This window comes from Ostrea edulis, chromosome 1 (assembly GCF_947568905.1).
Source record: "Ostrea edulis chromosome 1, xbOstEdul1.1, whole genome shotgun sequence".
NCBI lineage: Eukaryota > Metazoa > Mollusca > Bivalvia > Ostreida > Ostreidae > Ostrea > Ostrea edulis.
Window position 1 is genome coordinate 54,289,406 of NC_079164.1, and position 14,357 is coordinate 54,303,762.

At 33.9% G+C, this 14,357-nt stretch overlaps 2 protein-coding genes across 11 annotated transcripts in view; one reads left to right on the top strand and one right to left on the bottom strand.

The window, feature by feature from the left end:
- Window positions 1–2,105, bottom strand: part of LOC125649942 (RILP-like protein 1) — a 55,867-nt gene extending 53,762 nt beyond the window's left edge. For 9 of the 10 annotated variants that reach the window (XR_007360846.2, XR_007360847.2, XR_007360845.2 and 6 more), the window contains exon 1: window positions 1,149–1,651. Coding sequence is in view for 7 of the 10 variants with exons in the window: in XM_048877846.2 (XP_048733803.1) it covers window positions 1,149–1,448 (300 nt within the window). In the remaining 3 variants the exon portion in view is untranslated. Of the gene's footprint in view, window positions 1–1,148 lie in introns of all 10 variants that reach the window. The other variant, XM_048877818.2, reaches the window with a different exon arrangement.
- LOC125650078 (transmembrane emp24 domain-containing protein 2-like) lies at window positions 2,092–13,304 on the top strand. The gene is made up of 4 exons (XM_048878029.2): window positions 2,092–2,578; window positions 3,525–3,720; window positions 11,899–12,006; window positions 12,143–13,304. The coding sequence occupies exons 1-4, from the start codon at window positions 2,396–2,398 to the stop codon at window positions 12,265–12,267; spliced, it is 612 nt and encodes a 203-aa protein (XP_048733986.1). The 5' UTR covers window positions 2,092–2,395; the 3' UTR covers window positions 12,268–13,304.
- The last annotated feature ends 1,053 nt before the right edge of the window (window positions 13,305–14,357 follow it).

A 14,357-nucleotide genomic window follows, 5' to 3' on the forward strand; every position in this document is an offset into this window, starting at 1 on the left:
AATGACCAACGACACGAACAACCAGATTGTCAAATCTGACAATCTGGTTGTTCGTGTCGTTGGTCATTTTAGTGCTTTGTATATATATATATATATATATATATATGCATGCACTATAATGACCAACGACATGAACCAGATTAACATGACTGATTGGCAAGCCTAAAAACAAAAAAACATGTAGTCTGTGTTGTAAATATGTTTGTACATTAGTGTAGTTGTAGTGCTAGATGTATTTATATGTAGTTTTTGTTATTATTCTCTGTCAATATTGGCCACATTATATATGTAATTCTTTTCGTTTGTCCTGGAGAGGGGACAGGTCGTCCCGAAAATTTGACAATCTGGTTGTCCGTGTCATTGGTCAATTTAGTGCTTTGCATAATTTTTTGTATTTGACCTTGTATCCATGTTGTGGATCCGACACTTTTAGGTATCAGGTGTTGTTGGAACTTAGTGCCTTTATATATATATATATATATATATATATATATATATATATATATATAATATATATATATATATATATATATATATAATATTGTAACATGTAGCCGGTCACCTAGCCAAATGCTGATCATGCTCACTGTTGCTTATCTTGCGTGATGAAGAGAAACACTCTACCACATCATTAGAAAAGCTAGCTCTAAAACGAGGCAGTATAATTTTCCTCTTATACTGTCTGCTACACTTTCCCCCACTCGGGGAAGCTTAGCGTGAGTTCTTTCTGAGTGTTTGGCACCTGCTCAGTAACGGCATCCGCCATTCCCGACGATTACCACCATCATCTCCGGACGAATCCACGTCCATACCCAGAGCTCCAAAGAGACCTGAAGCAGGCCTCCCGCCAAACAGCTCCCACCAATTTGTAATGTGTAGCGGTCACCCAGCCAAATGCTGAACACGCTTGCCATTGCTTAACTTGCATGATGAAGAGACACACTCCCACACATCACTAGGAAAGCTAGCTCTCTAGCGAGGCAGTATAAGTTCCCCCTTATACTGTTCGCTACAATATTAATATTTGTCTAATTTTTCTAAAGGATACCATTACATGAAGAAATGTAAATAAACAATGCAATGGTTTTCGGAATACAATGATAATTAGACGTTATTAACGCTAAACTGTTGAATATAATCAAACGTACTTCTTCATAACGTTGTCTCTCTTGTGTCCTCTCTTGTTTCTCGTTTTCCAGTTTATCAATAGTGTATCTGAGTTCTGATATTTCACTGCTCTCCTTCTCGTATCTCCCTGCAAGACTCTCTAATTGCTCCAAGGCTTTTATCACTTTTGGCATCAAATCTGTCACAGCTTCCACCCCATAGTTTTCGATCAGTTTTTCGAATTCTTTCCCAATTCCAGCGGCCTGATCATACACATCCACCACGGTTACCGACTCGAAGGAATCATTCATAATTTGCCTTCTTTCGGGAAAAGGATCCATTGATCCTACCTCGTTTCATATAAAAAATATTATTTCCTTAATGTTTACATTCCTGTCATACACTTTATCTGTCAATAGAGCACCTGACCCTCCTATTGATTGCATCCATGTTAATAAGAAGCTTATTGCCTAATTGACAAGGTGGTCCATTTGATAAAGCGTTCACATGACTTGTAATCATTAATAAATTCAGTACGGGTAACACAAATAACCGAAATTCACAGAATTAACCGAAATCTACAAAAATAGGACTCAAATCTAAAACCAAAATGTACAGCAGTCCAAAGCTTGAGGATAAAATACCATCATAAATCATATTTGTATAACTTTATATAGTAAAATGTTGCTTTGGTTGCTTTTGTAGCTTTGGAAGGGATTCGACTAAATGCACTACAAGGGGACCACTCGGCTATTCTCGTTCATCAAGATCTAATCGACCGAGGTGTGCCGAGTGAGATTACTTTTAGAGTGTGTTCGAGGTCGCCTTTCCCATTGTTCTCGTGCTCCGTTCTTAGAGTCTCGAACGACAAGAACATGTGCGCACGAACGTGTTCTTTGTTCTTCGACCACACTACCTACAGAGGTGGCGTGAGTTCTTGCACCTCTTTCTCGGGTTGCGTACTTTTCGGTATTAACAGGAATACTCGTACGGAGAACGGCGATCTCGAACGCACTCCAGGACGGAATTCTGCCGCTAGATAAGGCGTTCGCACTCGTAATCAGTCAAATCGTGTATCTCTCAGATAGTGCACAGCGCTGTGCGCTATTTAAGAGATCTGTATTTTAATCAGATTGTAATCAGTCTAACTTTTATTCGGCGTTTAGGATCGGGCTCAAGAAACACACGCATGCGCACAAGCGATCTTACGTGGCATCCTGTTTTCATTTTATCCGACGTGTTTGTAACTAGGCTTTAATTTTCAAATTACGTGTTCTTTGTATTTAACATGAAGTATTCACACGTATTCGTTACATTAATTTTGATATTTAGTTTTAAAACTATTGAATGTTATTTTTTAAACATCGATGCACACGCTGAGGAATGTTTCTTCGACAAAGTGACATCTGGGACAAAAATGAGTTTAATGTTCGAAGTTGCCGAAGGTGGCTTCCTCGATATAGACGTTAAGGTAGGCTATTAGATAATGTTTTCGTACGCTATTAGATAATTTATTGTACAAAAGTAATGTGAATGATCTTATTCCTGAATTGCCTAGTTTTTATTCATATTGGACATCAAATTGTAGACCTAAATGATAAAAAAAAGAAGAAGATTAGGCTTACAGGTCATTTTGGTCTTACTCTATGAAAACTTTAAGCCCTAAATATATATGAAGCAATGCTGCAAAATATCTAATCTTTAAAGTTAATTTTATTTCTTAATTCTTCAGTTTAATTATCATGACTGTTAACTGTTTCGGAGTGTAGTGGAGAATCTCTATTCTCTTTAGAGAAGTCGAGAGGCTTAGCCTACATCGACTTCTCTTCGCAAGCATTCATGTTTTGATTCTGGAAAACGTGTAAAGCCGGAGTCGGTGACGGTTTATGTTTCAACCGACGTTTCGACTCAGATGTGCCTGGATTTACGCAATAGACAATTTGTTTTCAAACATTTAACAGCAATGCACAAAACCGTCACAAGGAAATCAATACTTACTTGCTTTTAATCGATGTAGGCTATGCCTCTCGACTTTTGTAAAGAGAATAGAGATTCTCCACTACACTCCGAAACAGTTAACAGTCATGATAATTAAACTGAAGAATTAAGAAATAAAATTAACTACAAAGATTAGATATTTTGCAGCATTGCTTCATATATATTTAGGGCAGTGTATGTATGAAGTGAGAATTTTGTAAATAAAAAAATTATTTAAAAAAAAGAAGCAGCATGTTAAGCCAGTATGACATATTTGCTCTTGACTTCATGGAAACAATTTCATAAAATTATTATGGAAAAATAGCTTAACATTGATTTTAACAATAGAACACCTGATCAGTAATGCAAGGTCTTGGGTTTGATTTCTGGTCTACTTAGCCCAGCCACATATTTTTGAATTATTCCTCATCTTATTACAGATATATGGACCGGATGGGAAAGTTATCCATCAGGGAGATAGAGAATCCAATGGGAAATACACATTTGCAGCCCACATGGATGGTGTTTACAGATACTGTTTCAATAACAAAATGTCCACTGTGACACCAAAGATCCTCATGTTCACTATGGACATTGGAGAGAAGCCTAAAGAGGCAGATAACATGGAAAGTGATGGTATGAAATATATATATATATGTATGTACATCACAAAGCTGATTGAGTATGCTCAACTAGTTTCTTAAAATCTTTACCTCTTTAGGATTATTATATACTCCTGGAAAAAAAAGAAATTAGTTCAGTACACTCAATCAGGTTTGTGATATTTATATTTATTTCTGATTTGATCATATATAATTTGTGTGTACTGTAGTGAACTTTTCTTGAGTGTGGAGTCTGCGTTATCTCTAGAAAAGTTTCAGCGAATTGTCTTTATTGACTATTGTGTAATCAGAACATAGTAGGCAAGGTCTAGACATGACCTCACAGGGTTTTTTTAAGGTCATGATTTCAAGGGCCAGGGCCTTTCCAATTGGGAAAAATAGCTTCATAGAAAGAAATTGGGGAAAACCCAGTTCAGAGTGCTTTAAGATATAATTTGGCTCCTTCTGACTTTTAATTTGGTCAAAGCTTACCTCATTCCAATAAGCAGAGGCCAATAAGTTAGGTTTACTTAAGAATTTTGAAGCAAAAATTGTAATCTGTGGGCCTGTGAAGATTTATGAACGATTTGGCTACCCTGCTTGATTTGTTTTCATTGTTTGGAAATTTCAAAGCAAAAATTGGGGAAAATACCTGCATTTTAGCATTGGGAATGGGGCCTTATTTCGGCCCCCTACAGACCCTAAAAAAATCCCTGCCTCATCACTCAGCAAGAATTGTCGTGTTTATTTCAAAGAGAGAGAAATCAATCAAGAAAAAATATTAAATCAAAACAACGCTAAAGGTTGATATTTTATGATATATATTCACATGTTACAGAACAAAATCGGATTCATTTCAGATATTGATAAAACCTGTGTGCTTGTAGTATTACAGTAATTTAGTTTGTTGAATTTCTTTGATTGTGTTACTACATGTAATTGATAATTTCAAAATTTGGGAAATGATTTAGAGCAATCTTTTTGTAATAATTTTTTTCATCTGACCAATTATATTTATATGTTCTGATTCCACTCCTTGAAGGGGCTATATATATATTGGTTTGACCCACATTGATTTTGAGATGGGATGCATTATGGAATGCCGATTGTGTCCGTCCATCCATCCCACTTTCTGTCCAGCTAGTAACTCGAATACTATGAGACCTAGAGTTATCAAACGTTTTCAGCTAATGCATCTTGAATAGAGGGTGGGTTGCACTTAAAAGTTAAGTCACTGACCTTTGATTAAGATGATATGGCCATATATGGCATAACAATGGGGGGGGGGTTTATATCATGTGATTATATTGTCACGTGATTCCAAGCGTTGACAGAGGTGTATGTGAAGCTTGCGTAACACGCCCTCTGGTGAGAGAATGATGTTTTAGAGTAATTCAGTAACCTTGTTCGATAATCATTACTTCAAGAAATACACTTTTTTTAAATGTAGCTACATAACATTTAATATGAACACATGTTCTTATTTTGTTTTTAGCATTAATGAAATAAATATACACTGTATTGTAATTGTACTACAAAATTTGCTGAACAAGCACATCATAGATTGTCTCTTGGGAATAATGATGTGTTTATGCGGTTTAATCTCTCTGTGCAATTAAGTTTCCATTACATCTGTCCAGATAAAGATTAATCAATGAGTATAATCTTTGTACAACCCAAAATAAGTAATTCATACCATGTGAAAGAAATTATCTAAATATGTAATAAAATGAAAATATGTTTTGGAATATGTCTGTAGTTATTTGAACAATTCAAGAGATATATTGACTTGTCAATTGCAATGTGCAATAGACACTTTACAAGGAAAAATTTTCATTTTACTTCAGACTTTAAAGCAAAGATATTGGTGCAGTCTTTGCACCAATTAAAGAGACTGATTCACAATTTCCCCCCCAAATTTTATTTCTCTGATTATCACAATAAAAAAATCAAGGTTATTACATTTTCAACAGTGAAATACTATAATTTAGACATTGAATAAAAATGATATTTTTACTACAGTGAAAATAACGTCCATCTTTAGGTACAGCAATGTCTGTACATCCGTTCAGGGTTTTCTGTTTCTAATTTCATTTATTTGTCACATATCAAACTGAAACTTGCTATGTAGCTTTTTAGGTCACCTGAATCACTCAGGTGACCTATTGCTATTGGTCTGCATCCATTGTTGTGCGTCGTCCATTAACAACTTCTTCCCAGAAACTATTGGGCCAATCTTGACCAAATTTGGTATGTAGCATCTGTAGGTGAAGGACACTGGAAATACTCTTGGGCATATAGCAGAGAAGGTGAGTATGTAGTAATGATGAGCAAGGAAGCTTCTACCAAAATTATAAATTTCATGATCCCCGGGGCAGGGATTCTTGTGCAAGGGCGTGGTCATGTATTGTTACATGTCTTATATAGTGAAAATAAATTATTTCTTTAAAAATCTTCTTCTCAACTCCTAGGCATCTAGCAGACAAGGAAGTGTTTACCATAATTGTAAATTTTATGACCCCCCCCCCCCCCCTGGGGGGCAGGGGTTCTTGTACAAGGGCGTGGTCGTATATGGTTGTATAATGAAAATACACTATTTATTTAAAAATCTTCTATACTCCTGGACACTTAACAGACAAAGTGAGTATATAACTAAGATAAGCAAGGAAGCCTCTACCAAAATTTTTCATTTTATGACCACGGGGCAGGAGTTCTTGTGCAAGGGCATGGTCATATATGGTTATATAGTGAAAATACATAAATTATTTCTTTTTAAAAAAAACTCCTGGTCATCTAGCAGAGAAAGTGAGTATATAGTAATGATAAACAAGGAAGCTTCTACCAATATTGTAAATTTCATGACCCCCAAGGCAGAGGTTCTTGAGCGAGGGTGTGGCCATACATCATATATGGTCATTTAGTAAAAATGCATTATTTCTTTGTAAGTCTTCTAAATCTAGTATTGGAAATATTAAAGTCAATAGACTTCATAAAATTTTTACGATGATCAAGGAATTCTGGTTTCCAAGACCCAGCAATGCAATGAAGTAACTTCCAGCTTATGGAAACTCTTGGGAGTGTTTACATATTGAACGAAAAACCTAGAATTATTTTTTTTTTTTTACACAAATGACGGTATTTAAAACGAAAAATTTTTTCTTTGGAAGGTAATTTTTTTCCAGCCTGATTTTAAATGCAGTGTTTAACACTCCCATCTATAAAACTCATTAAATCAAACATAAAAGGATTGGACTTCGTTAGCTTCATTGCAGGAGTTATCTTTTCCTGCGCATGATCGCCGACAATGTAGACAGCTTTAATTACTTTTGTTTATAAAACTCAGGATTGGACTACGTTGGGCTTTTTTAGGAGATATTTTTTATTATTTTATTTAACGCCCTTTGGATAAGGAGATTTGATCTGTTTCTTGGAACTAAGGTGATTTTGAGTTTGTTTACTACCGGTGTCCTATTTTCGAGTCATCCCTTGTTAGATATTTATATATAGATGAAAACAAAATGGATAAAAAGCCCCTGTGCTTGGAGAGGACTAGATGGATATGTGAATATAATTTATATATGATCTCTGATACTCAGCGGGCCTTTTGTTTGTGGATCATTGTAGATCATATTGCAATTTTGATTCATTTTGACCTCTCTTTCCGGAGTTTTGCCCCTTTATTTGAAAATTATTGTTATATGGAGGGTACATAATTTGTCTGGCTAACTCCTCCCACAATTTTCAAGTGAGGACCATCATATTGTACAGAGTGTTTGTATGGATATCCGATATAGAAAAATATTCATGTAGCAAGGATTTGATATTCAATTTTTGAGAAAAATACAGGTTGTTGAACTTAGTCCGTTTTTAGGAAATATTATGAAGAGAATACATGATTTGTTCAGTGAATTCCTCCCACAGTTTTCAAGTGAGAACCTTTTTATTTTACAGAATGTTTATATGAGTATTGAAGGTATGCATGTGGCAAGGATTTTGATTTTCTTCAGTTTTTGAGAAAATTACAGGTTATTAAACTTTATCAGCTTTAAGGAAATATTGCATAGAGTGACTTGTATGTGACTTGTCTTAAAAAAATTTCCTTCCACAGTTTTCAAGTAAGGACCTTCTTATTTTACAGATTATTTGTATGGATATGGAAGATGTGCAATGTGGCAAGGATTTTCTGTAATAAAATTATAGGTTGTTCAACTTAGTTCATTTTGAGGAAATATTATATTAAATAAAGGACATGTTTTGTCCTTATAATTCCTCTCGCAGAAGCTATGGTATTTGTAAATAACTTGAAGATGTGCATAATGCATAGATTTTGATTCTCAACAATTTTTTATTTTCTTTGACATTTTCAGAATTAAGAGGTTGTTGAACTTGGTCAAATTTGGGGAAATATTTTACACACAGAACTTTTAATTTGTCTATCTATCTGTTTTAAGCTAAGACCCTTTATTCATATTAATATGCAAAGAAAGTATGTCACAGCCTGATACTAAATGAAGCAAATATCTACAAATTATGGCTTATGAAAAGCACCCTAAGTAAGCATTATCACGGGCATATTATGTACCGTTTGCAGTACTCTTGTTTTCACTGCATCGACTGATTGTGATGTTATGTTGTGTAATACTATATATCCTTTCAGATCTGAAATAAACATGTTCTAAAACCAAAGAAAATGTAATAAACAGAAAATTCAATGCTTTGTTGTTATGGAATATGGAATTTATTTCACTCATAAGACAGGATTTTTTTTTATATTTTCACTCATGCTTTGCACTTGTGAAAATATAAGAAAAGTCCTTTCTTACTTGTGAAATAAAATCCAACTACATAGCATCACAGAAGCTCATTTTAGAGAGTTTAGTATTTGTTTTGTAAACAAACACTGCGGTAAATGTTATTGTTTACGAAGTTTTCAAAAGAAATGGATATCGATCAAAGTTTATTACATCTATCATATTTAGCCGAGTTGCAACAAAGTTGAACTCGGCTATTGGTTTGGTGATGCGGTTGGGCGTCAACAATTGGTTTCCGGATGATAACTCGAAAAGTTTACAATCTAATCAAATAAAACTTTGATATATTTTTGGGTACCAGGTAAGGAAGACCCCTATTAATTTTGGAGAAAAATGGTCAAAGGTCAAGGTCACAGTGACCGAAAATAGAATGAAAATTTCAGAAAAAAATTGGTTTCCAGATGATAACTCAGAAAGTTTAAATCCGAATCAAATGATACTTAAAGTTATTGGTACCAGGTAAGGAAGACCCCTATTGATTTTAGAGAAAATAGGTCAAAGGTTAAGGTCATAGTGACCGAAAATAGATTTAAAATTCCAAAAAAAAATTTGGTTTCAGGAGGATAGCTCGAAATTTTTTATTTGAATCAAATGAAACTTGGATATATTGTTGGATACCAGCAAAGCAAGGCCCCTATTAATTTTTGAGAAAAAAGGTCAAAGGTCAAGGTCACTGACCGAAAATATAGATTGAAAACTTCAGACAAATATGGTTTCTTGACAGTAACTCAAAAAGTTTAAAACTGAATCAAATGAAATTTGGTTATATTGTTGGATAGCAGGTTAGGAAGACCCCCTATTGATTTTGGAGGAAAAAAGGTCAAGGTCACAGTCCTGAAAAAAGATTAAAATTTTTTGAAATATCTGGATCTGCATGATAACTCTAAAAGTTTAAATCCGAATATTCACAATTATAAATATGCCACATCATTCCTGACTGTACAATGTATCCCATGCAACTAGGCTCATGCACCCCTGGGTGCATATATTGATTTTTCAAGTATTCTTTTGGTAAAATGTGTCATTTATAAGTTAGATTTGTGAATATGCAAAATTAAGATGCTTTATATTATATTACAAAATTGATATTTCACTGGTTTATTTGTAAACATAACATAGAGTTCAGGCTAAAATATTGCTTTTATTCTTGCATTCAGAAGGTCAAAACTTTGGATGTAAACATTAAATGAGTTATACTCCATGCAACAAAGTTGCAGAGGATAATGGTTTTGACCTGTCCGTCGGTCCCTTTCTTGTCAGCGCAATTTGTCCAAGACTGCTCCACAGAATTTCATGAACCTTTGTAGTTAATAAGGACATGCTGTGTAGATGTGCACATTCCCAGGAAATTCTGATTCTATATTTTTTCTGGGAGTTATGCCCCTTTTGAACTTGAATATCAAGCCTGTCTGTCCTGTCCTTGTCAGTGCAACTCCTCTGAGATCGCTCGACAGAATTTCATGAAACTTTGTGGTGAATGAGGACATACTGTGTAGACGTGCATATTCCCAGAAATTTTGAGCTTGTCTGTTCTATTCTTGCAGTAATGCATAACATTACCAATCATTATGTGAAGCATTGTCAAGCAATGTTAGAGCATGGGGTATGTGAGCTTGCTCACTTTTGGTTTCTTTCATATTTTTATGGGTTAGGTACTTTAATTCTAACCATGGGCCCAGGTTACACATCTGTGGGTTTGGTACTTTAATTCTAACCATGCGCCCAGATTACACATCCATGGGTTTGGTTTGGTACTTTAGTTCTAACCAAGGGCAGATAATTTAATTATGATAATTGGATCCCAATCCTGAGCTTTAAAAAATTAGGGTTGGGAATCAAAACATAGAATAGGTCGGGGAAACAGAATCTCATAGTGATTTTTTCTATGCCTCTTTGAAGTTTATATACTGCATTTTTGTCAAGAAAAAAACCCCAACATAACATTAAGGAGCTACTATACTTCGTCATAATGGCTGATTTCTTTTTAAAACAAGGATGAAAATATAAATATCAGCAACATTTTTCTATTCATTTCAAAGATTATTGCCTAGCTTAGCTCAGTAGGTTAGCATGTCGACTGCTGAACTGTAGATCGCGGGTTCAAGTCCAACAGAGGTTTTACATTTTTTTTCAGATTGCTTTCAATTAAAACTGCATTTTTTGACTAAATAAAGTAAATTTGAAAGTTTTCAATTTCCAAATATTTTTGCACATATCCTTCACTTTTCATCCATATCAAATTTTTCTGGTGTAACATTCCTCCTTAATTTGGCCATTGTGCCATGTAGGTACTGCCATAAATACGAGTCGAAGAGATTATGGGAAATGGCGATAAACCCCCAAATCATTAAAATAATTAAACACCAGTAGATAAAGACAAAAGCACACGGATACTAAAAGTTTACTGCCATTTTCATTTATCATGCATGGTTTTTTTTTTCAAATTTTGTAAGCACATTTGTAATAAAATGTTTTAGAAGAATTTTCAATAAGAAATGGATGGATAGATAAATTAATCAAAATAAAGGCATCTAGATATGTTGATCAACAGCTGTTTTAATTTGTCTTTCATCGATTTATCAAAAACTTGACCCGGCCGCCACACAGCTACTGAATTCATAGCTGTATTAAAAAAGAAATAAAACTACGTTAATTTCGAAATACACATAAAAATATTGCCAACTTGGCTCTGCCTACAACTTTCTGATTGGACTACAGTTGGTTGGTTCTCTGAAACTTTTTGGGAGATAATGCCACACTTTAGAGCGGTGTACTGTATGTCTACAAAATCTGTCACTGTCTTTCTATAGTGGTTCTGTACTTGAGTAAAAAGATGACAAAGTTCATAATTTGGAGTTGGGCATTTTATATTTAGTGTTCATTTTAATATTTAATGTTTATTTTCTCCAGTTTGATAATTTAGTTTTTTCTCAATATGTACATGTATCAGAAATATAAGGCATGGATCTTGAAAAATATAAAGCATAATGTACTGAAGAAATAAACATTCACGAGGGTATGATCTTCAACACTTCTCTCAGGTGGCATACTTCTTGAAGCTTGTTAGCACTTCATGAGAAGAATGCTGGTGTGAAGCGTTACAGTTCATACACTCATGTATTTTCAAAAATGAAATTTATTTCTTATATTTACATTCTATTTTCATCTCTGTTGAAATTTCCAGATGTTAAAATAGACATTCTGTATTCATCAAAATTCATACATTGTTCACAACTGCACTGCATTCATAAGTAAATGGCTATCATTACAATTTGTTAAGATATCAAAGTCAAAAACATTGAAAATGTAAATAATATGACACGGCATATTTTATGTTGATCAACAGACATAATGTATGTAAACAGAGTACAAAATGATTTTGACATTATTTGACATTTCAGCTAGTCACAACAAGTTGACAGATATGATTAATGAACTGTCTACAGCACTCACTGGAGTTAAACACGAACAGGAATACATGGAAGTCAGAGAGAGAATTCACAGAGCAAGTAAGTCATGTCCAAATGTAGCTCAGCATTAAAAAGGTGTGGAGTGTGCCATATTTGTTGTTGTTTTATGCAGCGGTATATGAATATGAAGTAATTCTTTATAAATCTAGTGTTTAAATTTTGTTTTCTTTTTCAGTTAATGAAAACACAAACTCTCGAGTTGTGTTGTGGTCATTCTTTGAAGCCTTGGTGTTGGTTGCCATGACCTTGGGACAAGTCTACTATTTAAAGAGATTCTTTGAAGTCCGAAGAGTAGTTTAATCACTAAGAACTGTAGAAAATTCTTCAATTTAACTCAAGTGTCCTTTTAAGAAAAATAAATTTATGTGATCGAGAAATTGAATTTTTAAAGAAAAGTTTCTTTGCATTTTATAGAAATAAATTGTTCTTGGATTTGGAAATATATAAAACAAAATGGAAAAAGCTATGACTTTAATGCACAATGTTTCAAAGTGAGCAAATATTTACCAGGTACTTGAACTTATTGCTAGCAGCAGTATGCATCTGTGCAAATTATGTAACTGATTTATTTGGTGTGAAAGAGTGTGGCCTAATGTTTGAATGTGTGGGAAAATATCAAATATTTGTTACCATGTGGTTCACAACAGTTGAATGGAACTTAAAATCTGGAAATATTGTATTGATTGTGGGCAGAAGTATCATCATAAAACAATTTATTAAAAAATAAATGTTGAAAGATTTCAGAGTAAGACATTAAGGATTGTTTTAAATCCAGTTATAAGTATATTGAGATTTGAGTGGGGTATATATAATTTTGTTATGAGTGGACATTCCTGTGTGGTTTTTGTTAAATGCAATATATTATGTATATGTCATGCTTGTGTGAAATTTACATTTTAAATACATGTATATATGTGATCATGTGCATTGTCCCCAAATTCATATTTAAATCTATAGCATTTTTTTCCATGAAAGGTGATAGAGTCTTTGTTTAAAATTATATATGAAATTTTTTCATTTTGCATTTTATGGTGAACAGAAAGTCCCTTGATATGTTATAGAAACAAGCCAAGATTAAGAGCATGAGATAGTTCATTAGACAGTCTTTGCAGAAATGCATATCAATTTATTATGGTATTTAAGGTTGTTTTGAACTGCTTTCAGATATGTATTTAAAGGACTACTTGTACAATGGAATGTTTACTAATTGTAAATCATAAATAGAGGAATACACATGGTAATGACAAAAACTTTGCTTTAGAAACCGATCAAACAAATCTTCTGTTGTTTCTTTTGTTGCACTTTTATGTATCAGTAAATATGTCAGAAAAAAGAAAGTTTGTGTGATTCTAGTAACACATTTGGTTGAAATCCGACAATCTTGGGGTTTGTTTTTAGTTCTTCTGAGCCGAAGGCTCAAAGAGCTAAATCATATGGCCATATGTTTAGCGTGCGGTGTGCATCAACTTTTTGGAAAAAGGGCTAAATCTCAAGAACCCCTTGGCCAATTTTTGTCAAATTTGTCACAGGGTATCCTTGGCCCAAGGGCTTTCATTTGTACTAAAACTAGGGTTTTGACCCTTTAACAAGGGGAGATAATTAGGAAAATGCAAACAAAAGTAGTGTTTGCTAAAAAATCTTCTTCTCAAGAACCACTGGGCAAATTATCACCAAACTTATGGATAAGGATGAGGATAGGTTGTAGATAAAAAATATTCAAGGCATCATCCTGGGGCAAAGGGTGTGGTCTCAAGGTCACTTCAAAGTTGACCTTAAATTTTGTTTTGTTAAAACTTTGATATTTTGCTTAATATAAGGACTAGGATCATCAAATTTTGTCAGTTGATGCATCTATCATGTTGTCTCAAAAGTAGGTCATGATAACTTTTTGAATTTTGCAGGTAATTATTATTAAATGGATTTTGATGCATATCTTGGACACTTTGAGCCTATGATCATCGAAAGTTGTCAGTTGATGGATCATGGGACCTTGAAGTGCGTCATGTGAAAAGTATGTCACCATGACCTACTTTCTGAATTTTATAGCTAATCATTTATGAATACATTTTAGGTTGTTATTTCAGATACCGAGAGGTTTCGAGTCATCAAACCTTGTAAGTTGATGCGTCTAGAGGCCTCGAAACATATTTATAAAAAAAAGTAGGTCACAGTGAACTACTTTTTGAATTTTGCAGACATTCAAATTTCACATTTTCAATTTTAGATGCATATTTTGGACACTATGAAAGCTAGGATCATCAAATTTTGTCAGTTGATGGATCTTGAGTCTTCATAGTTTGTTGACCAAAAAGTAGGTCACTGTGACCTACTTTTGGAATTTGACGGCTATATTTTAATATTTCAGATACTATTTGACTTACAATTATCAA